General features: G+C 39.6%; 1 protein-coding gene across 2 annotated transcripts in view; it reads left to right on the forward strand.

Annotated features, from left to right (window-relative positions):
• Window positions 1-482: 482 nt before the first annotated feature.
• Window positions 483-26,441, forward strand: part of LOC128694110 (uncharacterized) — a 70,705-nt gene continuing 44,746 nt past the window's right edge. For both annotated transcript variants that reach the window (XM_070093518.1, XM_070093519.1), the window contains exons 1-2: window positions 483-620; window positions 9,619-9,890. In XM_070093518.1, coding sequence (XP_069949619.1) covers window positions 581-620; window positions 9,619-9,890 — 312 coding nt within the window. In that variant the 5' untranslated portion in view covers window positions 483-580. The remainder of the gene's footprint in view (window positions 621-9,618; window positions 9,891-26,441) is intronic.

Genomic DNA, 26,441 nt, shown 5'->3' on the forward strand with positions numbered 1-26,441 from the left:
ACATTTATTGTTTAAATCTCAGTGCCCAGTTTAACTATGGGTCTGTAATTATGGCCATTTATCAAACACTAATCGTTTAATAATTAAAGGCTTATGTAATTATGTATTTAAATTTGGCGCTTCCTGGCAAAGTTCACCCCAGGTAAGAAAATGCGGAATTTACTTAATTTAATGTTAGGCACCTAATTATGCGTTTCGGTACAAGTTGGCACACAAATAATAACCGTAAATATATGTAAATGTTGAGAGGAAAAAATAATATTTGTTGCTTGTGAGAGTTCATAATAGCTAAAAACATTTGTTTTCACTTATCACTTGTTCTAGAACCCGGCAATAAAATCAATAAAATTAATATAAACCAAGTAGTTTTGAATGATCTCCTAAAATTAATTAATTTCAATAATTTTACAACTTATAAGAGAAGTATTTATTAATATATAATAAAATATTTTAATCATGATTTCCGTGGTGGGGGAGGCTGACCCAGACAGCCACTCCACCAAGGAAGGATAAAGACTCGCCGCATTTTTTCACGTTTATTTCTATGTAACAAAGTGACAAAAGAACAGATCGACCCAGGATGAACGTGCCCGTCTCATCCAACCACCCACAGAGTTACAGTAAGCACCAGAGGCGTAAATCTCGTCAAATAAGCCCGTAATGTTAATATAAAGTAGAGTTATGCATGTTGAAGGGCCGTCTCTACCTTGGCTATTTTTCCTCAGAATGAGCGTAATGCATCATTTACGCCGAATTATATTTCCCGTGGGAGTGCCACATGGCGGGTAGGCTCAGCACAGGCTTTGTGGTGATGGGGGGACACTGGGGACTTCCTGGTGGAGAGGGTGTGAGGGAGGAGAGAGGGAGAAGTGGCTGGGGGAGGTAAGATGGCCTCTGGTGTCAGGCTGGAGACAACGCTCGGTATAGGTCCCAGGCTGTCAGTCAGCTGACGCTGGTAAACAAACTCTCAGCTGACATGACTTATAGCGTGTCAGCCATCATTTTGACAGCTGACTCTCATATGTAAGATCAAACAGTAATGATTATAATTCTAACCGTGATTTTTAATGGGGGTTGAGAGGTCAGCCAGGGGAAGGTCTCGGTCAGATGACCCAAAGCTCCAGGACCCCGGTGGAAATAGAAGGACCCCGGTGGAAATAGAAGGACCCCGGTGGAAATAGAAGGACCCCTGGTGGAAATAGAAGGACCCCGGTGGAAATAGAAGGTCCCCGGTGGAAATAGAAGGACCCCTGGTGGAAATAGAAGGACCCCTGGTGGAAATAGGACCCCGGTGAAAATAGAAGGACCCCTGGTGGAAATAGAAGGACCCCAGTGGAAATAGAAGGACCCCGGTGGAAATAGAAGAACCCTGGTGGAAATAGAAGGACCCCCGGTGGAAATAGAAGGGCCCCCGGTGGAAATAGAAGGACCCCCGGTGGAAATAGAAGGACCCCTGGTGGAAATAGAAGGACCCCCGGTAGAAATAGAAGGACCCCCGGTGGAAATAGGACCCCCGGTGGAAATAGAAGGACCCCTGGTGGAAATAGAAGGACCCCTGGTGGAAATAGAAGGACCCCGGTGGAAATAGAAGGACCCCGGTGGAAATAGAAGGACCCCGGTGGAAATAGAAATTCCCTGGTGGAAATAGAAGGACCCCAGTGGAAATAGAAGGACCCCGGTGGAAATAGAAGGACCCCAGTGGAAATAGAAGGACCCCAGTGGAAATAGAAGGACCCCGGTGGAAATAGAAATTCCCTGGTGGAAATAGGACCCTGGTGGAAATAGAAGGACCCCGGTGGAAATAGAAGGACCCTGGTGGAAATAGAAGGACCCTTGGTGGAAATAGAAGGACCCCCGGTGGAAACAGAAGGACCCCCAGTGGAAATAGAAGGACCCTGGTGGAAATAGAAGGACCCCCGGTGGAAATAGAAGGACCCCGGTGGAAATAGAAGGACCCCAGTGGAAATAAGTCACTTTAACTTTTTTAGGTTATCCTAGGTAATTTACACTGATAACTGTACTCTTGTACTCACCTAGTTGTACTCACCTAGTTGAGGTTGCAGGGGTCGATTCCAAGCTCCTGGCCCCGCCTCTTCACTGGTCGTTACTAGGTCACTCTCCCTGAACCATGAGCTTTATCGTACCTCTGCTTAAAGCTATGTATGGATCCTGCCTCCACTACATCGCTTCCCAAACTATTCCACTTCCTGACTACTCTGTGGCTGAAGAAATACTTCCTAACATCCCTTTGATTCATCTGTGTCTTCAGCTTCCAACTGTGTCCCCATGTTGCTGTGTCCAGTCTCTGGAACATCCTGTCTTTGTCCACCTTGTCAATTCCTCTCAGTATTTTGTAAGTCGTTATCATGTCCCCCCTATCTCTCCTGTCCTCCACCCCTCATGGAAGGTTCCTTGATGTTGGTGAGGGGCTCTTGATTTAGGGAATTGGAACTGTGCTCCAGTTCCCCGAATTAAGCCTGAATGCCTTCCACATCCCCCCCGGGGCGCTGTATAATCCTACGGGTTTAGCGCTTCCCCTTTGATTATAATAATAATAATCCTGTCCTCCAGTGTCGTCAGGTTGATTTCCCTTAACCTCTCCTCATAGGACATACCTCTTAGCTCTGGGACTAGTCTTGTTGCAAACCTTTGCACTTTCTCTAGTTTCTTTACGTGCTTGGCTAGGTGTGGGTTCCAAACTGGTGCCGCATACTCTAATATGGGCCTAACGTACACGGTGTACAGGGTCCTGAACGATTCCTTATTAAGATGTCGGAATGCTGTTCTGAGGTTTGCCAGGCGCCCATATGCTGCGGCAGTTATTTGGTTGATGTGCACTTCAGATGTGCCTGTTGTTATACTCACCCCAAGATCTTTTTCCTTGAGTGATGTTTGTAGTCTCTGGCCCCCTAGACTGTACTCCGTCTGCGGTCTTCTTTGCCCTTCCCCAATCCTCATGACTTTGCACTTGGTGGGATTGAACTCCAGGAGCCAGTTGCTGGACCAGGTCTGCAGCCTGTCCAGATCCCTTTGTAGTTCTGCCTGGTCTTCAATCGACTGAACTCTTCTCATCAACTTCACGTCATCTGCAAACAGTGACACCTTGGAGTTTATTCCTTCCGTCATGTCGTTCACAAATACCAGAAACAGCACTGGTCCTAGGACTGACCCCTGTGGGACCCCGCTGGTCACAGGTGCCCACTCTGACACCTCGCCACATACCATTACTCGCTGCTGTCTTCCTGACAAGTATTCCCTGATCCATTGCAGTGCCTTCCCTGTTATCCCTGCTTGGTTCTCCAGTTTTTGCACTAATCTCTTGTGTGGTACTGTGTCAAAAGCCTTCTTGCAGTCCAAGAAAATGCAATCCACCCACCCCTCTCTCTCTTGTCTTACTGCTGTCACCATGTCATAGAACTCCAGTAGGTTTGTGACACAGGATTTCCCATCTCTGAAACCATGTTGGCTGCTGGTGACGAGATCATTCCTTTCTAGATGTTCCACCATTCTTCTCCTGACAATCTTTTCCATGATTTTGCATGCTATACATGTCAGTGACACTGGTCTGTAGTTTAATGCTTCATGTCTGTCTCCTTTTTTAAAGATTGGGACCACATTTGCTGTCTTCCATGCCTCAGGCAATCTCCCTGTTTCGATAGATGTATTGAATATTGTTGTTAGGGGTACACATAGCACCTCTGCTCCCTCTCTCAGGACCCATGGAGAGATGTTATCTGGCCCCATTGCCTTTGAGGTATCTAGCTCACTCAGAAGCCTCTTCACTTCTTCCTTGGTTGTGTGTACTGTGTCCAGCACATGGTGGTGTACCCCACCTCTCTGTCTTTCTGGAGCTCCTTCTGTCTCCTCTGTGAACACTTCTTTGAATCTCTTGTTGAGTTCCTCACATACTTCACGGTCATTTCTTGTTGTCTCTCCTCCTTCCTTCCTTAGCCTGATTACCTGGTCCTTAACGGTTGTTTTCTTCCTGATGTGGCTGTATAACAGCTTCGGGTCAGATTTGGCTTTTGCTGCTATGTCGTTTTCATATTGACGTTGGGCCTCCCTTCTTATTTTTTTATTATCACACTGGCCGATTCCCACCAAGGCAGGGTGGCCTGAAAAAGAAAAACTTTCACCATCATTCACTCCATCACTGTCTTGCCAGAAGGGTGCTTTACACTACAGTTTTTAAACTGCAACATTAACACCCCTCCTTCAGAGTGCAGGCACTGTACTTCCCATCTCCAGGACTCAAGTCCAGCCTGCCGGTTTCCCTGAACCCCTTCATAAATGTTACTTTGCTCACACTCCAACAGCACGTCAAGTATTAAAAACCATTTGTCTCCATTCACTCCTATCAAACACGCTCATGCATACCTGCTGGAAGTCCAAGCCCCTCGCACACAAAACCTCCTTTACCCCCTCTCTCCAACCTTTCCTAGGCTGACCCCTACCCCGCCTTCCTTCCACTACAGACTGATACACTCTTGAAGTCATTCTGTTTCGCTCCATTCTCTCTACATGTCCGAACCACCTCAACAACCCTTCCTCTGTGCATATTCGTTTCTGGCTCTACGACTGCTCTCCTTATTCTCCTGGGTCCTTTGCCTTCTATATTTCTTCCATTCCCTAGCACACTTGGTTTTTGCCTCCTTGCATCTTTGGGTGAACCATGGGCTCATCCTGGCTTTTTCATTATTCCTGTTACCCTTGGGTACAAACCTCTCCTCAGCCTCCTTGCACATTGTTGCTACATATTCCATCATCTCATTAACTGGCTTCCCTGCCAGTTCTCTGTCCCACTGAACCTCATTCAGGAAGTTCCTCATTCCTGTGTAGTCCCCTTTCCTGTAGTTTGGTTTCATTTGTCCTTGCCTTCCTGCTTCCCCCTCCACTTGTGTACCTGTGCCTAAATAAACTTAAATAATAATGATAGTTGACCTCATTCAACCCCTGAAGAAAATTGCACTGATGATGGTGAAGGGTACTTGATCCAAGGAATTGGACTTATTCTTCCTTTTCTCGGATCCAACCTGAATGCCTCCCATTTCCCAGGTGCTATGTGACCCTTATAGTTTAGTGCTCCCTCTGATTAAAGTTAAATAACCACAAATGGAAATGGATTATCTTAGTTAATACTTCATAATATTCTCCAAAAGAAGTAGCTGTATAGCCCTTGTGGTTTAGCGCTTCTTTTTGATTATAATAATAATCCAAAAGAGGTTCCTTGATGCTGGTGAGGGGCTCTTGATCTAAAGAATTGGACTTGTGCTCCAGTTCCCTGAACTGAGCCTGAATGCCTTCCATCCCCCCCCCCACATACGCTGTATAATCCTACAGGTTTAGCACTCCCCATGATTATAATAATTATAATAATCTGATTCCTAAAACTGAGTCTGAATGCCTTCCATTGTCATAGGCACAAGGACCCCAATGGAAATAAGTCACTTTCTCTGACTTTTCTGGGTTATCCTAGGTAATTTACACATATTACTATGTATGATAATTTATGTAGCTATTCATATGTACCTGTACCTAAATAAACTGACACTGTGACCTTTTTTGGATTTAGCTCTGCCCCATTTACTGTAGTAATAATAATATATAATGAACTGTGTGCTCATAAAATGTATACCTCTCCTTACTTAGCGACGTAATCGCTTACCGATGCCTCAGACTCATGACGGTCTCTCTGACCAGTATTCATACCTAAATAATGTATATTAGAGCTGATTTCCTCTATTCTGTTTATTTCAATATACAGTACACTATTGCATAAACATTTAAAACTATACCAGGAATGTTATAAATGGTGCAAAGGTGACATTAAAACAATATCAAAGTTGGTTGACACAAACTACCATTATAGTATGCTGCTGTATAGTCCTTGTGGCTTAGCGCTTCTTTTTGATTATAATAATAATAATAATTATAGTATGCTCCTCACTTAGCAACGAATTTGTTTAACCCTTTCAGGGTCCGTCCCGTAGATCTATGGCTTTACGTTCAGGGTCCAAACCGTAGATCTACGCCATGAGCTCAGCTCACTCTGATAAACTGTGAGTGGTACATTTGGGCCTAGATATGAGAGAATACATCTATGTGGTATGTGTGCACCACATAAAACAGATCCTGCAGCACACTGTGTATAATGAGAGAAAAAAAATGAAATCATGATTTTTCGATTAAAACAGCAACTTTGCAGTGTTTTTTCGTATGTTTTTTATAGTTGTATTTGCGATTTCTTGTTCTCATTTGATAGAATAGAACACATATTACAGAAATAGAGATGATTTTGATTAATTTTAGCACTGGAAATGGCTTGAAACTGAGCTCAAAGTAGCAGAAATGTTAAATTTTTGCCGATATTCAAGAGTAAACAAACGACCTCACACGTCTAATACACGCCAGCTGGTGGGTCTAATATACATTCACAAATATGGTGATGATATTTATACAATTATTACAGTATTGCATAACAGTAAATCTTTTATTTTTTGGTGTGAATAAAAATTCATTATGTGAATAAAAAATCAAAATGGAATTTATTTGTAAAGCCTCAAAACATAACTAATGAACAGAGGAAATGTTAGTTTAGTGCCAGGAATGCCTACATTGTTCATTCTGGACCCTATTTTGAAATTGGAATATTTTGAACTTTGTGTTAAATTGGCCAAATTAACAATTTCCGATCACTTTATTTTGTAGTTGAAACAGTTGACTTGGCGATTTCTTGTGCTCAATCGATAGAATAGAAGTAATACTAGTGAAATAGCTAAGAATTTGGTTGATTGGAATAATGTAATTGGCCTAAAATGGGAGTCAAAGTCGGCAAAATCGCCGATTCGTAAATATCGCTGACACATCAAAATTCGCGAGAGCATAATTTCGTCAATTTTCCACCAAATTTCGTACTTTTTGTTTTATTACCTTCACAAAAAGATTCTCTACGATTTCATAAGAAAAAATACCAAATTTTTTTTTGAAAATTCTTGGACGCTGGTGCGTGACTCCAGATTTGGGCCTTGGACCCTGAAAGGGTTAATGATGTGGTGTTGGGAATGGAACTCTGTCATTAAGTGAGGAGAGACTGTATTGATTTGTGTAGAGCTGAAGAAACATGACTTGTGTGAATAGGAAAGTTATGTTAGTAAATATAGGTTAGAGATAAGATCTTAGATTTTTCTTTGGTAGTTGATATTAGTTGTTAATTGGTGGGTGTAAACAATATTTTGGTATTAAAGATGGAGACGGCCTTTTCTTAATAAAAGAGGCGACTTCAATAAGCCATGAGCTAGCTCCATATTCATTATGGCAACCCATTAAAAAATATGTTGCCATGAGAGGTGTTAGACATTTATAATTTGTTCAAAGCTGATATCATCATAGGTAGCATTAGTTTCTAAAAAGTGTAAGTTTATTTAGGTATAGATACATGTAAATACAGCTACACAAATTATCATACATAGTAACATGTAAATTACCCAGGATAACCCCCAAAAAATTCAGCGACTTATTTCCATTGGGGTCCTTGTAACGTCTTATTTAAACCTTAAAAGTTAGAACAGCTAACTCAACTGTGCTGGGTCTTTCACATAGTCTTTTTGTGCAGTGTCTTTGTACCTGACAAATGAGAATATTAGTGTAGAAATGGCAAGATTATTCAAGCACATAAAAATTATTTGTCAGTACGTGTATAGTGCACATTTATTTTATAGTTTAAAACTTAATTATTTATTGTAATGTATCTCATAATACGTTTTGTAATTATTTATTGTAATGTATCTCATATGTTATGTTACAAAAAATGCGATTCTAAAAGCTTAGAGATCTCCAGTGAATACTAGAAAGGACTGCCCTTCTAGCATCCAGCCTGTTACTGGGTTTTCGTAACAAGTAGTCAGTATCCTTGTCCAATTATCCATTAGAATTCAGTATGATTCAGTAGTGCTTCAGGATTACAACTGGTAGGCTACTAACTAGAGAAATTAAAATTTAATACATTTATTAACAATTGAGTTGTCTAGGCATATATCAAATTAAATTAAATCAATATCAACAAAATAAGAATAATCACTTCTCTTGAGTACAATATTATTGTGCTGAAAGCACATATCACATTTATAATTCTTAAGTACTGTCTGGTACATTAACATTTACAAAGATATTACAAATATGTACAAGTAAGTTTGTGTGTGTGTGTGTAAGTGCTCTAAGTAGTTCGCTATGTCTCACGACTCGACTAGACTTAAACAAGTGACTGACAAAGTCCTCAAATAAACTAAGTTCTTGACCAACTGGCAATCAGAACAGTCTGCTTGAACAATAAAACGACTGATAAGCCGAACAGCAATATAACAAGCAACTGCGACACAGAATCAGGAACAAGGAGATAATATAACGACACTAAGTAGGGACTATCTGCAGATCCTCCACAAAAGTCACACAACTCCCATACTACTGAATCTAAGTTCAGCATAAGAAAATCCCCGACTGTGATAATACACAGATACCAGTACAAGTTAGGTCAGAAGCTACAGCTCAGGATCTGAGTTGTTCAGAGTGTCTATGCTACACACAACCTCAGTACAATGTCGAAAATCACTAAGTCTATACAATGTTCTGTGAACAGAGTTCTACAGAACTAACAAGAATAATGAGACAGACAATCTGTCCAACCACCAAGCGAGTCTAAACCAGACTGAATACTTCAGGTGAGGTGAGGACACCCCCCCTCGATCACGTGATAGCTCCGTGGGTCGCTGCAGCTCAGAAACAGAAGCCGGCAGTCTAACGAGCCACAAGCGATAATTACAGTAGTTAGACAATCAAGACTTGAACTGAGCACATAATATGTTACATCCTACCTAACCAAAGGAATTTAAGTCAAATAACCATATAAAGTAATACATTTACGATTTAGCTATTATCACAAATATAAGCAATATAAAATTATATGAAAAGATAATAATTATATATATACATAATAATCATTGCAACCCATTCAGGGTTGCAACATGTTATATAAGTACCTTTGCCCCTTATTACATTTGACAAGTGTATCTTCTCGAAGCTTTAATAAATACGTACTGCATGTACGTTCCACAAGCCTTCTGACATATAAAGTACAGTACATATAACAAGAGCATTGTAGCATTTAGCCTTAATAGAGGGTATGAATATATCTGGAAGCAAATGTACTGTCTCTATATATGGATATGGGATCTTTTAAGACGATAGATTGGTTTGTTGATAGTTTGCTAGTACTATAATGAAACATTTCAGTTTAAGTATAGGTGACATATTTGTTTATGGGAAAAATTAAGAAACATTGTTTTAGTTGAGCTAAGGCAACCCAGTCATTACCATCTTATTATGTCATGTTAATTATGAGTTGATGTCAGGTGATGTTTAAGCAAACATGCCATTGGAAATAGACTGTTTAGGTTGTTAGTCAATTAAATTTTGCCTGACTTCAGAATATTCAAATTATTGCCAACATGTTTGAAATTTTGCTCAAAATTATCATGATTTTTGTAACTTTAAAGGTTGTGAATAGGTGATTTACTACCTAAAATATTTATTTCAGAGAAAGTAATATCTTGCAACTCGTTTCAGCCATCATTCAGGGCAGCCAGCCTTCTATCTTAACCACAGCATCTGCTTCTGCAACTCTACAACCTGGCCACCAGCATATAGGTGGCGGTGGTGGTGATGTCCACATTTGTGGTGCTTGTGGGGCACAATTCACTGAGATTAAGGAGTTTGTCACACACAAAAGACAAGGATGTCATGGAAGCAGTGGCATAGGAGCAGGGACCAATATTCCACAACCTCAGTTAGCATCACCATCGGCTGTTCATCAGACACATCCAGCTCATGGTTCTGTGGTAAGTTAGGACACATCGTGATTTTTATCCTATTCTTTGATATAATTTATAATTTTCATGCACAGATTGTGGGTTTGGGGACAGTATGAGCCACTACAAGCCAGAATGACAATGTTGCTGTATATGAAATGACACAGGTGCAACTAATGCGACATTTTGTGGCAATGTTTTGCTTGACAAAGATCCTGGAGAGCGAAACATTGCCACAATAAAATGTCGCTTTAGTTGCACTTGTGTTCTTTAGCCAACATATTGTCTATAATTCTCCCAACTTTATTACAGAATGAAGATGTCAGCATCAAAGAATTTTGTCAATTTAAGTCTAAGATCTGTTATCCTACATCAGCTTATTTCAAAGCCCAGTCTTATCTTAAGCATTCTACAACCCCCTGGGCTGCAACCCACAATCATCGACTAACACCCAGGTACCCACCTACTTCTAGGTGGACTGGAGCAGCAGGAGTAAGGAAATATGCTCAACGTTTCCACCCATGCCAGGGATCAAACGCTGGCATTCAGTATGTTTAATGTAAAATGTATTTTAAGGCTGTTGACATTTTGGCTCATGGCACCTCATATGTGATCCATATAATAATAATAATAATAATAATAATAATAATAATAATAATAATAATACAGCCTCTCCTCCCTTAGTGATGAACTCGTTTACCGATGACTCAGACTTACGATGAGCTCTCTGACCGGAATGCATACCTAGATAATGTATATTAGAGCGGAGTTCCTCTGTTCTGCTTTATACAGTACAGCCTCTCCTCACTTAATGACAGAGTTCTGTCCTTAACCCTTTGAGGGTTTTCGTCGTACTAGTACGTTTTACGCGTAGGGGTTTTTGACGTACTAGTACTCATAAATTCTAGCGGCCTCAAATCTAGTGGGAGAAAGCTGGTAGGCCTTCATATGAAAGAATGGGTCTATGTGGTCAGTGTGCACAGTCTAAAAAAAATCCTGCAGCACACAGTGCATAATGAGAAAAAAAAAACTTTGACCATTTTTTTTGAATAAATCAGCGACTTTGCAGTGTATTTTCGTATGGTATTTATTGTTGTATTCTAGTTTTCTTGGTCTCATTTTATAGAATGGAAGACATATTACAGAAATTGAGATGATTTTGACTGGTTTTACAAAGAAAGGTGCCTTGAAATTGAGCTCAAAGTAGCAGAAATGTTCGATTTTTACCAAACTTCAAAAGTAAACAAATCGTGCCAAGCGTGCAATACATGTCAACTGGTGAGTCTAATATTCTTTCACAAGTGCACCAATAATATTTATACCATTTTTTACACTAATGCAGTAGTCTGCATAACAGTAAATCTTATATTTTTTGTGAAAATAAAAATTCAAAGTGGAAAGCAAAAGAATATAAGAGGGGACTTGAGACATGACTAATGACTAGAGGAAATGTCATTTTAGTGCCAGGAATGTCTTTCTTGCTTATTCTGGACCCTATTCCGAAATTGGCATCTTTTGAAATTTGTGTGAAATTGGCAAAATTGCTAAATTCTGACCACTGTACTGGATAGTTGAATTTCATAAATGAGTGGTTTCTTGCATCCATTCGATAGAAAAAATGGAGTTCTAGCGAAATATTCATGTTTTTTGTCGACTAGTACAGTGAAATTGGCCGAAAATGGGGCTCAAAGTGGGCAAAATCGCCGATGCGTAAACATCGCCGAGACCGCTAACTTTGCGAGACCATAATTCCGTAAGTTTTCTATCAAATTTCAAACTTTTGGTGTCTTTATGATCGGGAAAAGATTCTCTATCTTTTCATAAGAGAAAATAATTTTTTTTTTTTTAAATTTGGCCGACCCTGAGAACGAGTTTCGGAGAGGGCCTGTCGACCCTCAAAGGGTTAAGACCACGTCGGTAAACGAATTCGTCGCTAAGTGAGGAGCACACTTGAATGGTAGTGGGTTTGTGCCAGCTATCTTTGATATTGTTTTAATGTCACTTTGCACCATTTATAACATTTCTGGTATACAGTAGATTGTCGTTTAGCAAAAGTTTATTTGGCACGATTTGGATATATGTAGTAAGTTTATTCAGGTATACACAAATACAGTTACATAGAATTATCATACATAGCAGCATATGTGTAGAGAACCTAGGATAACCCAAAAAAGTCAGACAGAGTGACTTATTTCCAATTGCGGCACAATTTTATGTAACATGTCGTAAGATGAATGTAACATGGTTCAGTTTGCGGGAAGGAAAAAAAAAAAACTTCCATTTTCCTCAAGCGGCTGTCTTGATGTGGATCTGCAGGGGAGACCTCCCGCAGCCCCAGCCACCCCCCCCCTCCGACACCACCCCACCATCCCAGCATTTGTACTTCAAGTAATTGTCCAGTCCAACTTACCTGCTACAAGCTTGTGATTGTGAATTGTGTTTTGATCTTTTAATTGCTATATATTGTATCTGCCAAGCAATCATGACACCTAGTAGGCATACCAGTGTTGCTCAAAGTGGCAAGAAAAGGTGTAAGCTTTAAAGTCTTAGAATTAACGAAGGAAACAAAGATATTAGACAAGGCATCCTGTGGCCGCAATGAAGTGTTACTTTGTACACATAAAGAAGAGGTAAACATAAGTTTGTGTGACTGGCTGACTTACTGACTGACTGACAGACTGAGTGACTTGACTGACTTACTGAATGATTTGACTGACTTACTGAATGATTTGACTGACTTACTGAATGATTTGACTGACTTACTGAATGATTTGACTGACTTACTGAATGAATTGACTGACTTAATGAATTGACTGACTTACTGAATGACTTGACTGAGTTCCTGAATGACTTGACTGACTTACTGAATGACTTGACTGACTTACTGAATGACTTGACTGACTTACTGAATGATTTGACTGACTTACTGAACGACTTGACCGAGTTCCTGAATGACTTGACTGACTTACTGAATGACTTGACTGACTTACTGAATGACTTGATTGACTTACTGAACAACTTGACTGACTTACTGAATGACTTGACTGACTTACTGAATGACTTGACTAACTTACTGAATGACTTGACTGACTTATTGAATCACTTGACTGGCTTACTGAATGACTTGACTGACTTACTGAATGACATGACTGACTTATTGAATCACTTGACTGGCTTACTGAATGACTTGATTGACTTATTGAATGACTTGACTGACTTACTGAATGACTTAATTGACTTACTGAATGACTTGATTGACTTATTGAATGACTTGACTGACTTACTGAATGACTTGATTGACTTATTGAATGCCTTGACTGACTTATTGAATGCCTTGACTGACTTACTGAATGACTTGAAACTTACTGAATGACTTGAAACTTACTGAATGATTTGAAACTTACTGAATGATTTGAAACTTACTGAATGACTTGAGACTTACTGAATGACTTGACTGACTTATTGAATGACTTGATTGACTGATTGACTTAAAGTTAGACACTCCAGTACAACCATCAAGTTCAGTACCAGAACCTCTACCATCCACCTCAGCCCAGTAGGACCACAGCATAACTCTCCACTCTCTTCACAGTCATCCACAAATACCAGCACCCACAATTTAAGGTGAGAAATGCATCACAACATAATACATCACAACAATGAACTACAATTACATATTCACTTTTATTTTTATAAGATATGGAAGCCTAAAAAAAGTTGTTTGGCTTTTTTGGGGCTCTGGAACGTAACCCTATTTTTCACCTAAGTACTTCAGTTCATCTAACACAGTCTTACCTAACACGGTGTTTTCAGGAATGTAACTACCGTGTTAAATAACGGTCTACTGTATTTTTAAATGTTGTAATAAACAGAATAGAGGAAATCAGCTCTAGTATACATTATTTAGGCATGTATACTGGTCAGAGAGCCCATCATAAGTCCAAGGCATCGGTAAACGAGTATGTCGCAAAGTGAGGAGAGGCTGTATACAGTACACCAGTGTAGAACATTTAAAAATATACCAGAAATGTTATAAATGGTGCAAAGATAACATGTAAACAATATCAAAGATGGTTGACACAGACCCACTACCATTATAGTATGCTTTTCACTTAGCGACAAATTTGTTTACCGACGTGGTCTTAGGAATGGAACTCCATCATTAAGTGAGGAGAGGCTGTAATAATAATAATAATAATAATAATAATAATAATAATCCATGGGGAAGTGAAACAGAATTCTTCCGTAAGCCATGCATGTTGTAAGAGGCGAGTAAAAATAATAATCCATGGGGAAGTGGAACAGAATTCTTCCATAAGCCATGCATGTTGTAAGAGACAAGTAAAATCCTGGGAGCAGGGGACTATTAACCCCTTCTCCTTTATATATTACTAAATTTAACAGAAGCTTTCATTTTTCCTTTTGGGCCACCCTGCCTCGGTGGGATATGGCTGGTTTGTTGAAAGAATAATAATAATAATAATTTAGGTAGTAGGTTGGTAGACAGCAACCGCCCAGGGAGGTACTACTGTCCTGCAAAGTTGAGTGTAAAACGAAAGCTTGTAATTGTTTTACATGATGGTAGGATTGTTGTCTTTTTCCTGTCTCACAAACATGAAAGGTGTCAGGTACGTCTTGTTACTTCTACTTACACTTAGGTCACACTACACTTTCATGTACAAGCATATATATATATATATATATATATATATATATATATATATATAGGTAGTAGGTTGGTAGACAGCAACCACCCAGGGAAGTACTACCGTCCTGCCAGATGACTGTGAAACAAAAACCTGTAACTGTTTTGCATGATGGTAGGATTGCTGGTTTTCTTTTTCTGTCTCATAAACACGCTAAGATAACAGGGATATCTTGCTACTCCTACTTACACTTTGGTCACACTTCACAGACACGCACATGCATATATATATATACATACATCTAGGTTTTCCTCCTTTTTCTAAATAGCTCTTGTTCTTTTTTATTTCTTCTATTGTCCATGGGGAAGTGGAAAAGAATCTTTCCTCCGTAAGCCATGCGTGTCGTATGAGGCGACTAAAATGCCGGGAGCAATGGGCTAGTAACCCCTTCTCCTGTATACAATTACTAAAAAAGAGAAGAAGAAAAACTTTATAAAACTGGGTTGCTTAAATGTGCGTGGATGTAGTGCGGATGACAAGAAACAGATGATTGCTGATGTTATGAATGAAAAGAAGTTGGATGTCCTGGCCCTAAGCGAAACAAAGCTGAAGGGGGTAGGAGAGTTTCAGTGGGGGGAAATAAATGGGATTAAATCTGGAGTATCTGAGAGAGTTAGAGCAAAGGAAGGGGTAGCAGTAATGTTAAATGATCAGTTATGGAAGGAGAAAAGAGAATATGAATGTGTAAATTCAAGAATTATGTGGATTAAAGTAAAGGTTGGATGCGAGAAGTGGGTCATAATAAGCGTGTATGCACCTGGAGAAGAGAGGAATGCAGAGGAGAGAGAGAGATTTTGGGAGATGTTAAGTGAATGTATAGGAGCCTTTGAACCAAGTGAGAGAGTAATTGTGGTAGGGGACTTGAATGCTAAAGTAGGAGAAACTTTTAGAGAGGGTGTGGTAGGTAAGTTTGGGGTGCCAGGTGTAAATGATAATGGGAGCCCTTTGATTGAACTTTGTATAGAAAGGGGTTTAGTTATAGGTAATACATATTTTAAGAAAAAGAGGATAAATAAGTATACACGATATGATGTAGGGCGAAATGACAGTAGTTTGTTGGATTATGTATTGGTAGATAAAAGACTGTTGAGTAGACTTCAGGATGTACATGTTTATAGAGGGGCCACAGATATATCAGATCACTTTCTAGTTGTAGCTACACTGAGAGTAAAAGGTAGATGGGATACAAGGAGAATAGAAGCATCAGGGAAGAGAGAGGTGAAGGTTTATAAACTAAAAGAGGAGGCAGTTAGGGTAAGATATAAACAGCTATTGGAGGATAGATGGGCTAATGAGAGCATAGGCAATGGGGTCGAAGAGGTATGGGGTAGGTTTAAAAATGTAGTGTTAGAGTGTTCAGCAGAAGTTTGTGGTTACAGGAAAGTGGGTGCAGGAGGGAAGAGGAGCGATTGGTGGAATGATGATGTAAAGAGAGTAGTAAGGGAGAAAAAGTTAGCATATGAGAAGTTTTTACAAAGTAGAAGTGATGCAAGGAGGGAAGAGTATATGGAGAAAAAGAGAGAAGTTAAGAGAGTGGTGAAGCAATGTAAAAAGAGAGCAAATGAGAGAGTGGGTGAGATGTTATCAACAAATTTTGTTGAAAATAAGAAAAAGTTTTGGAGTGAGATTAACAAGTTAAGAAAGCCTAGAGAACAAATGGATTTGTCAGTTAAAAATAGGAGAGGAGAGTTATTAAATGGAGAGTTAGAGGTATTGGGAAGATGGAGGGAATATTTTGAGGAATTGTTAAATGTTGATGAAGATAGGGAAGCTGTGATTTCGTGTATAGGGCAAGGAGGAATAACATCTTGTAGGAGTGAGGAAGAGCCAGTTGTGAGTGTGGGGGAAGTTCGTGAGGCAGTAGGTAAAATGAAAGGGGGCAAGGCAGCCGGAATTGATGGGATAAAGATAGAAATGTTAAAAGCAGGTGGGGATATAGTTTTGGAGTGGTTGGTGCAATTATTTAATAAATGTATGGAAGAGGGTAAGGTACCTAGGGATTGGCAGAGAGCATGCATAGTTCCATTGTATAAAGGCAAAGGGGATAAAAGAGAGTGCAAAAATTATAGGGGGATAAGTCTGTTGAGTGTACCTGGTAAAGTGTATGGTAGAGTTATAATTGAAAGAATTAAGAGTAAGACGGAGAATAGGATAGCAGATGAACAAGGAGGCTTTAGGAAAGGTAGGGGGTGTGTGGACCAGGTGTTTACAGTGAAACATATAAGTGAACAGTATTTAGATAAGGCTAAAGAGGTCTTTGTGGCATTTATGGATTTGGAAAAGGCGTATGACAGGGTGGATAGGGGGGCAATGTGGCAGATGTTGCAAGTGTATGGTGTAGGAGGTAGGTTACTGAAAGCAGTGAAGAGTTTTTACGAGGATAGTGAGGCTCAAGTTAGAGTATGTAGGAAAGAGGGAAATTTTTTCCCAGTAAAAGTAGGCCTTAGACAAGGATGTGTGATGTCACCGTGGTTGTTTAATATATTTATAGATGGGGTTGTAAGAGAAGTAAATGCGAGGGTCTTGGCAAGAGGCGTGGAGTTAAAAGATAAAGAATCACACACAAAGTGGGAGTTGTCACAGCTGCTCTTTGCTGATGACACTGTGCTCTTGGGAGATTCTGAAGAGAAGTTGCAGAGATTGGTGGATGAATTTGGTAGGGTGTGCAAAAGAAGAAAATTAAAGGTGAATACAGGAAAGAGTAAGGTTATGAGGATAACAAAAAGATTAGGTGATGAAAGATTGAATATCAGATTGGAGGGAGAGAGTATGGAGGAGGTGAACGTATTCAGATATTTGGGAGTGGACGTGTCAGCGGATGGGTCTATGAAAGATGAGGTGAATCATAGAATTGATGAGGGAAAAAGAGTGAGTGGTGCACTTAGGAGTCTGTGGAGACAAAGAACTTTGTCCTTGGAGGCAAAGAGGGGAATGTATGAGAGTATAGTTTTACCAACGCTCTTATATGGGTGTGAAGCGTGGGTGATGAATGTTGCAGCGAGGAGAAGGCTGGAGGCAGTGGAGATGTCGTGTCTGAGGGCAATGTGTGGTGTGAATATAATGCAGAGAATTCGTAGTTTGGAAGTTAGGAGGAGGTGTGGGATTACCAAAACTGTTGTCCAGAGGGCTGAGGAAGGGTTGTTGAGGTGGTTCGGACATGTAGAGAGAATGGAGCGAAACAGAATGACTTCAAGAGTGTATCAGTCTGTAGTGGAAGGAAGGCGGGGTAGGGGTCGGCCTAGGAAGGGTTGGAGGGAGGGGGTAAAGGAGGTTTTGTGTGCGAGGGGCTTGGACTTCCAGCAGGCATGTGTGAGCGTGTTTGATAGGAGTGAATGGAGACAAATGGTTTTTAATACTTGACGTGCTGTTGGAGTGTGAGCAAAGTAACATTTATGAAGGGATTCAGGGAAACCGGCAGGCCGGACTTGAGTCCTGGAGATGGGAAGTACAGTGCCTGCACTCTGAAGGAGGGGTGTTAATGTTGCAGTTTAAAAACTGTAGTGTAAAGCACCCTTCTGGCAAGACAGTGATGGAGTGAATGATGGTGAAAGTTTTTCTTTTTCGGGCCACCCTGCCTTGGTGGGAATCGGCCAGTGTGATAATAATAATAATAATAATATTTTTTTTTTTTTCAACAAGTCGGTCGTCTCTCACCGAGGCAAGGTGACCCAAAAACAGAAAGAAAATCCCCAAAAAGAAAATACTTTCATCATCATTCAACACTTTCACCACACTCACACATTATCACTGCTTTTGCAGAGGTGCTCAGAATACAACAGCTTAGAAGCATATACGTATAAAGATACACAACATATCCCTCCAAACTGCCAATATCCCAAACCCCTCCTTTAAAGTGCAGGCATTGTACTTCCCATTTCCAGGACTCAAGTCCGACTATATGAAAATAACCGGTTTCCCTGAATCCCTTGACTAAATATTACCCTGCTCACACTCCAACAGATCGTCAGGTCCCAAGTATCATTCGTCTCCATTCACTCCTATCTAACACGCTCATGCACGCTTGCTGGAAGTCCAAGCCCCTCGCTCACAAAACCTCCTTTACCCCCTCTTTCCAACCCTTTCGAGGACGACCCCTACCCCTCTTTCCTTCCCCTATAGATTTATATGCTTTCCATGTCATTCTACTTTGATCCATTCTCTCTAAATGACCAAACCACCTCAACAACCTCTCTTCTGCTCTCTGACTAATGCTTTTATTAACTCCACACCTTCTCCTAATTTCCACACTCCGAATTTTCTGCATAATATTTACACCACACATTGCCCTTAGACAGGACATCTCCACTGCCTCCAACCGTCTCCTCGCTGCTGCATTTACCACCCAAGCTTCACATCCATATAAGAGTGTTGGTACTACTATACTTTCATACATTCCCTTCTTTGCCTCCATAGATAACGTTTTTTGACTCCACATATACCTCAACGCACCACTCACCTTTTTTCCCTCATCAATTCTATGATTAACCTCATCCTTCATAAATCCATCCGCCGACACTTCAACTCCCAAGTATCTGAAAACATTCACTTCTTCCATACTCCTCCTCCCCAATTTGATATCCAATTTTTCTTTATCTAAATCATTTGATACCCTCATCACCTTACACTTTTCTATGTTCACTTTCAACATTCTACCTTTACACACATTCTCAAACTCATCCACTAACCTTTGCAATTTTTCTTTAGAATCTCCCATAAGCACAGTATCATCAGCAAAAAGTAACTGTGTCAATTCCCATTTTGAATTTGATTCCCCATAATTTAATCCCACCCCTCTCCCGAACACCCTAGCATTTACTTCTTTTACAACCCCATCTATAAATATATTAAACAACCATGGTGACATTACACATCCCTGTCTAAGACCTACTTTTACTGGGAAGTATTCTCCCTCTCTTCTACATACCCTAACCTGAGCCTCACTATCCTCATAAAAGCTCTTTACAGCATTTAGTAACTTACCACCTATTCCATATACTTGCAACATCTGCCACATTGCTCCTCTATCCACTCTATCATATGCCTTTTCTAAATCCATAAATGCAATAAAAACTTCCCTACCTTTATCTAAATACTGTTCACATATATGCTTCAATGTAAACACTTGATCTACACATCCCCTACCCACTCTGAAGCCTCCTTGCTCATCCGCAATTCTACATTCTGTCTTACCTCTAATTCTTTCAATTATAACCCTACCGTATACTTTTCCTGGTATACTCAGTAAACTTATTCCTTTATAATTTTTACAATCTCTTTTGTCCCCTTTCCCTTTATATAAAGGGACTATACATGCTCTCTGCCAATCCCTAGGTACCTTCCCCTCTTTCATACATTTATTAAACAAAAGTACCAACCACTCCAACACTATATCCCCCCCTGCTTTTAACATTTCTGTCATGATCCCATCAGTTCCAGCTGCTTTACCCCCTTTCATTCTACGTAATGCCTCACGTACCTCCACCACACTTACATTCTGCTCTTCTTCACTCCTAAAAGATGGTATACCTCCCTGGCCAGTGCATGAAATTACCACCTCCCTTTCTTCCTCAACATTTAAAATTTCCTCGAAATATTCTCGCCATCTACCTAATACAGGAAGGCCCCGCTTTACGGCGTTTCACTTTACGGCGTTCCGCTAATACGGACATTTCAAATTATGACCAAAACTCACTATACGGCTCCCCCCACCTGACTTTCTAATACGGTCACCGTGCCCCACCCTGTTTGTTTACATTCTCCATGAGCTCAGTAAGCACTAAGTCTCTCCATTTTGTCTGGAAACTCCAAAATTTCAAATGTTTTTAAAAGTTATTTCATATTTTATATATACTCTGATAATTATACTTATGTATACCTGTACCTAAATAAACTTACATACATCAAGTCATTTAAATGTCGTATATTACGTTAATATACACATTTTCATTAATCCATCCATGATATTTTTTTCAAAATTATATAATAAACACGATGCATAACATATAAATAAGATAAATACACCCCACAGTAGAATAAATAAACATAAATGTGAGATGTGAGCAGACGACTTCCACAAGTGACGCCATAATAACAATAGTCACCGAGTCTCATTAAATGTCGTATATTACGGTAATATACACATTTTCATTAATCCATCCATGATATTTTTTTCAAAATTATATAATAAACACGATGCATAACATATAAATAAGATAAATACACCCCACAGTAGAATATATAAACATAAATGTGAGCTGTGGTAGCAGACGACTTCCACAAGTGGTGATAATAACAATAGTCACCGAGTCTCATTAAATGTCGTATATTACGGTAATATACACATTTTCATTAATCCATCCATGATATTTTTTTCAAAATTATATAATAAACACGATGCATAACATATAAATAAGATAAATACACCCCACAGTAGAATAAATAAACATAAATGTGAGATGTGAGCAGACGACTTCCACAAGTGACGCCATAATAACAATAGTCACCGAGTCTCATTAAATGTCGTATATTACGGTAATATACACATTTTCATTAATCCATCCATGATATTTTTTTCAAAATTATATAATAAACACGATGCATAACATATAAATAAGATAAATACACCCCACAGTAGAATAAATAAACATAAATGTGAGCTGTGGTAGCAGACGACTTCCACAAGTGGTGATAATAACAATAGTCACCGAGTCTCATTAAATGTCGTATATTACGGTAATATACACATTTTCATTAATCCAGCCATGATATTTTTTTCAAAATTATATAATAAACACGATACATAACATAAAAAGATGATAAATACACCCCACAATAGAATAAATAAACATAAATATAAGATGTGGGAGCCGGGTTTGTTTACTCTGTGCCTGGCCTGTCACCTCTCATGTACTCATTCTTTCTCTCTCTCATTTATTTGTTTTATCTCATTTACTTACTCCTGACCCTACATTAAGACTACAAATATTTTAAGGTAAGTAATGAGTGAACTGTATATACATTTTATCGCTCTGGGATGCTTAAATATCATAGAATAGTATGTGTGGGTGGGGTGGCCTGGTGAGGTAGCCTGGCTATTACAATACATACCACACTTGATTTCTTACAATAAATACTACTATTCTCACCCTAGATTAAGACTATAAATATTTTAAGGTAAGTAATGAGTGCACTATGTGTGTATTGTACCTTTTTATTGTTTTTTGATGCCTGGTTCTATTGCTAACTTAATATATGTTAGTGTAAACTTGTTATCTAGTGTTTGTATGCATTTATAAGTGGAAAAAAAGGGTGTTCCACTTTACGGCGGTTTCCGCTTTACGGCGGTAGCCTGGAACCTAACCCGCCGTATAAGTGGGGCCTTCCTGTACCTCCCTCTCCCCATCTACTAACTCCCCTACTGTTTTTAAATGACAAATCCATACTTTCCCTAGGCTTTCTTAACTTGTTTAACTCACTCCAAAATTTTTTCTTATTTTCATTAAAATTTCTTGACAGTGCCTCTCCCACTCTTTCATCTGCTCTCCTTTTGCACTCTCTCACCACTCTCTTCACCTTTCTTTTACTCTCCATATACTCTGCTCTTCTTATAACACTTCTGCTTTGTAAAAACCTCTCGTAAGCTACCTTTTTCTCTTTTATCACACCCTTTACTTCATCATTCCACCAATCACTCCTCTTTCCTCCTGCCCCCACCCTCCTATGACCACAAACTTCTGCCCCACATTCTAATACTGCATTTTTAAAACTATTCCAACCCTCTTCAACCCCCCCACTACTCATCTTTGCACTAGCCCACCTTTCTGCCAATAGTCGCTTATATCTCGCCCGAACTTCCTCCTCCCTTAGTTTATACACTTTCACCTCCCTCTTACTTGTTGTTGCCACCTTCCTCTTCTCCCATCTACCTCTTACTCTAACTGTAGCTACAACTAAATAATGATCCGATATATCAGTTGCCCCTCTATAAACATGTACATCCTGGAGCCTACCCATCAACCTTTTATCCACCAATACATAATCTAACAAACTACTTTCATTACGTGCTACATCATACCTTGTATATTTATTTATCCTCTTTTTCATAAAATATGTATTACTTATTACCAAATTTCTTTCTACACACAGCTCAATTAAAGGCTCCCCATTTACATTTACCCCTGGCACCCCAAATTTACCTACTACTCCCTCCATAACATTTTTACCCACTTTAGCATTGAAATCCTCAACCACCATTGCTCTCACACTTGATTCAAAACTCCCCACGCATTCACTCAACATTTCCCAGAATCTCTCTCTCTCCTCTACACTTCTCTCTTCTCCAGGTGCATACATGCTTACTATAACCCACTTTTCACATCCAATCTTTATTTTACTCCACATAATCCTTGAATTTATACATTTGTAGTCCCTCTTTTCCTGCCATAGCTTATCCTTCAACATTATTGCTACTCCTTCTTTAGCTCTAACTCTATTTGAAACCCCTGACCTAATCCCGTTTATTCCTCTCCATTGAAACTCTCCCACCCCCTTCAGCTTTGTTTCACTTAAAGCCAGGACATCCAGTTTCTTCTCATTCATAACATCCACAATCATCTCTTTCTTATCATTTGCACAACATCCACGCACATTCAGACTTCCCACTTTGACAATTTTCTTCTTCTTATTCTTTTTAGTAATCTTTACAGGAAAAGGGGTTACTAGCCCATTGTTCCCGGCGTTTTAGTTGACTTTTACAACACGCATGGCTTACGGAGGAAAGATTCTTATTCCACTTCCCCATGGATATATATATATATATACATATATATATATTTTTTTTTTTTTTTTTTTTTAAACAAGTCGGCCGTCTCCCACCGAGGCAGGGTGACCCAAAAAAGAAAGAAAATCCCCAAAAAGAAAATACTTTCATCATCATTCAACACTTTCACCACACTCGCACATTATCACTGTTTTTGCAGAGGTGCTCAGAATACAACAGTCTAGAAGCATAAACATATAAAGATACACAACATATCCCTCCAAACTGCCAATATCCCAAACCCCTCCTTTAAAGTGCAGGCATTGTACTTCCCATTTCCAGGACTCAAGTCCGACTATATGAAAATAACCGGTTTCCCTGAATCCCTTCACTAAATATTACCCTGCTCACACTCCAACAGATCGTCAGGTCCCAAGTACCATTCGTCTCCATTCACTCCTATCTAACACGCTCACGCACGCTTGCTGGAAGTCCAAGCCCCTTACCCACAAAACCTCCTTTACCCCCTCTCTCCAACCCTTTCGAGGACGACCCCTACCCCGCCTTCCTTCCCCTATAGATTTATATGCTTTCCATGTCATTCTACTGTGATCCATTCTCTCTAAATGACCAAACCACCTCAACAACCCCTCTTCTGCCCTCTGACTAATACTTTTATTAACTCCACACCTTCTCCTAATTTCCACACTCCGAATTTTCTGCATAATATTTACACCACACATTGCCCTTAAACAGGACATCTCCGCTGCCTCCAACCGTCTCCTCGCTGCTGCATTTACCACCCAAGCTTCACACCCATATAAGAGTGTTGGTACTACTATACTTTCATACATTCCCTTCTTTGCCTCCATAGATAACGTTTTTTGACTCCACATATACCTCAACGCACCACTCACCTTTTTTCCCTCATCAATTCTATGATTAACCTCATCCTTCATAAATCCATCCGCCGACACGTCAACTCCCAAGTATCTGAAAACATTCACTTCTTCCATACTCCTCCTCCCCAATTTGATATCCAATTTTTCTTTATCTAAATCATTTGACACCCTCATCACCTTACTCTTTTCTATGTTCACTTTCAACTTTCTACCTTTACACACATTCCCAAACTCATCCACTAACCTTTGCAATTTTTCTTTAGAATCTCCCATAAGCACAGTATCATCAGCAAAAAGTAACTGTGTCAATTCCCATTTTGAATTTGATTCCCCATAATTTAATCCCACCCCTCTCCCAAACACCCTAGCATTTACTTCCTTTACAACCCCATCTATAAATATATTAAACAACCATGGTGACATTACACATCCCTGTCTAAGACCTACTTTTACCGGGAAGTAGTCTCCCTCTCTTCTACACACCCTAACCTGAGCCTCACTATCCTCATAAAAACTCTTTACAGCATTTAATAACTTACCACCTATTCCATATACTTGCAACATCTGCCACATTGCTCCTCTATCCACTCTATCATATGCCTTTTCTAAATCCATAAATGCAATAAAAACTTCCCTATCTTTATCTAAATACTGTTCACATATATGCTTCAATGTAAACACCTGATCTACACATCCCCTACCCACTCTAAAACCTCCTTGCTCATCCGCAATCCTACATTCTGTCTTACCTCTAATTCTTTCAATTATAACCCTACCGTACACTTTTCCTGGTATACTCAGTAAGCTTATTCCTCTATAATTTTTACAGTCTCTTTTGTCCCCTTTCCCTTTATATAAAGGGACTATACATGCTCTCTGCCAATCCCTAGGTACCTTCCCCTCTTTCATACATTTATTAAACAAAAGTACCAACCACTCCAACACTATATCCCCCCCTGCTTTTAACATTTCTGTGATGATCCCATCAGTTCCAGCTGCTTTACCCCCTTTCATTTTACGTAATGCCTCACGTACCTCCCCCACACTTACATTCTGCTCTTCTTCACTCCTAAAAGATGGTATACCTCCCTGACCAGTGCATGAAATTACTGCCTCTGTTTCTTCCTTAACATTTAAAAGTTCCTCAAAATATTCTCGCCATCTACCCAATACCTCCATCTCCCCATCTACTAACTCCCCTACTCTGTTTTTAACTGACAAATCCATATTTTCCCTAGGCTTTCTTAACTTGTTTAACTCACTCCAAAATTTTTTCTTATTTTCATTAAAATTTCTTGACAGTGCCTCTCCCACTCTATCATCTGCTCTCCTTTTGCACTCTCTCACCACTCTCTTTACCTTTCTTTTACTCTCCATATACTCTGCTCTTCTTATAACACTTCTGCTTTGTAAAAACCTCTCATAAGCTACCTTTTTCTCTTTTATCACACCCTTTACTTCATCATTCCACCAATCACTCCTCTTTCCTCCTGCCCCCACCCTCCTATAACCACAAACTTCTGCCCCACATTCTAATACTGCATTTTTAAAACTATTCCAACCCTCTTCAACCCCCCCACTACTCATCTTTGCACTAGCCCACCTTTCTGCCAATAGTCGCTTATATCTCACCCGAACTTCCTCCTCCCTTAGTTTATACACTTTCACCTCCCTCTTACTTGTTGTTGCCACCTTCCTCTTTTCCCATCTACCTCTTACTCTAACTGTAGCTACAACTAAATAATGATCCGATATATCAGTTGCCCCTCTATAAACATGTACATCCTGGAGCCTACCCATCAACCTTTTATCCACCAATACATAATCTAATAAACTACTTTCATTACGTGCTACATCATACCTTGTATATTTATTTATCCTCTTTTTCATAAAATATGTATTACTTATTACCAAATTTCTTTCTACACATAGCTCAATTAAAGGCTCCCCATTTACATTTACCCCTGGCACCCCAAATTTACCTACTACTCCCTCCATAACATTTTTACCCACTTTAGCATTAAAATCCCCAACCACCATTACTCTCACACTTGATTCAAAACTCCCCACGCATTCACTCAACATTTCCCAAAATCTCTCTCTCTCCTCTACACTTCTCTCTTCTCCAGGTGCATACACGCTTATTATAACCCACTTTTCACATCCAATCTTTATTTTACTCCACATAATCCTTGAATTAATACATTTATAGTCC

The sequence above is a fragment of the Cherax quadricarinatus genome, chromosome 43 (genome assembly GCF_038502225.1).
Source record: "Cherax quadricarinatus isolate ZL_2023a chromosome 43, ASM3850222v1, whole genome shotgun sequence".
In the NCBI taxonomy this organism is placed as follows: domain Eukaryota; kingdom Metazoa; phylum Arthropoda; class Malacostraca; order Decapoda; family Parastacidae; genus Cherax; species Cherax quadricarinatus.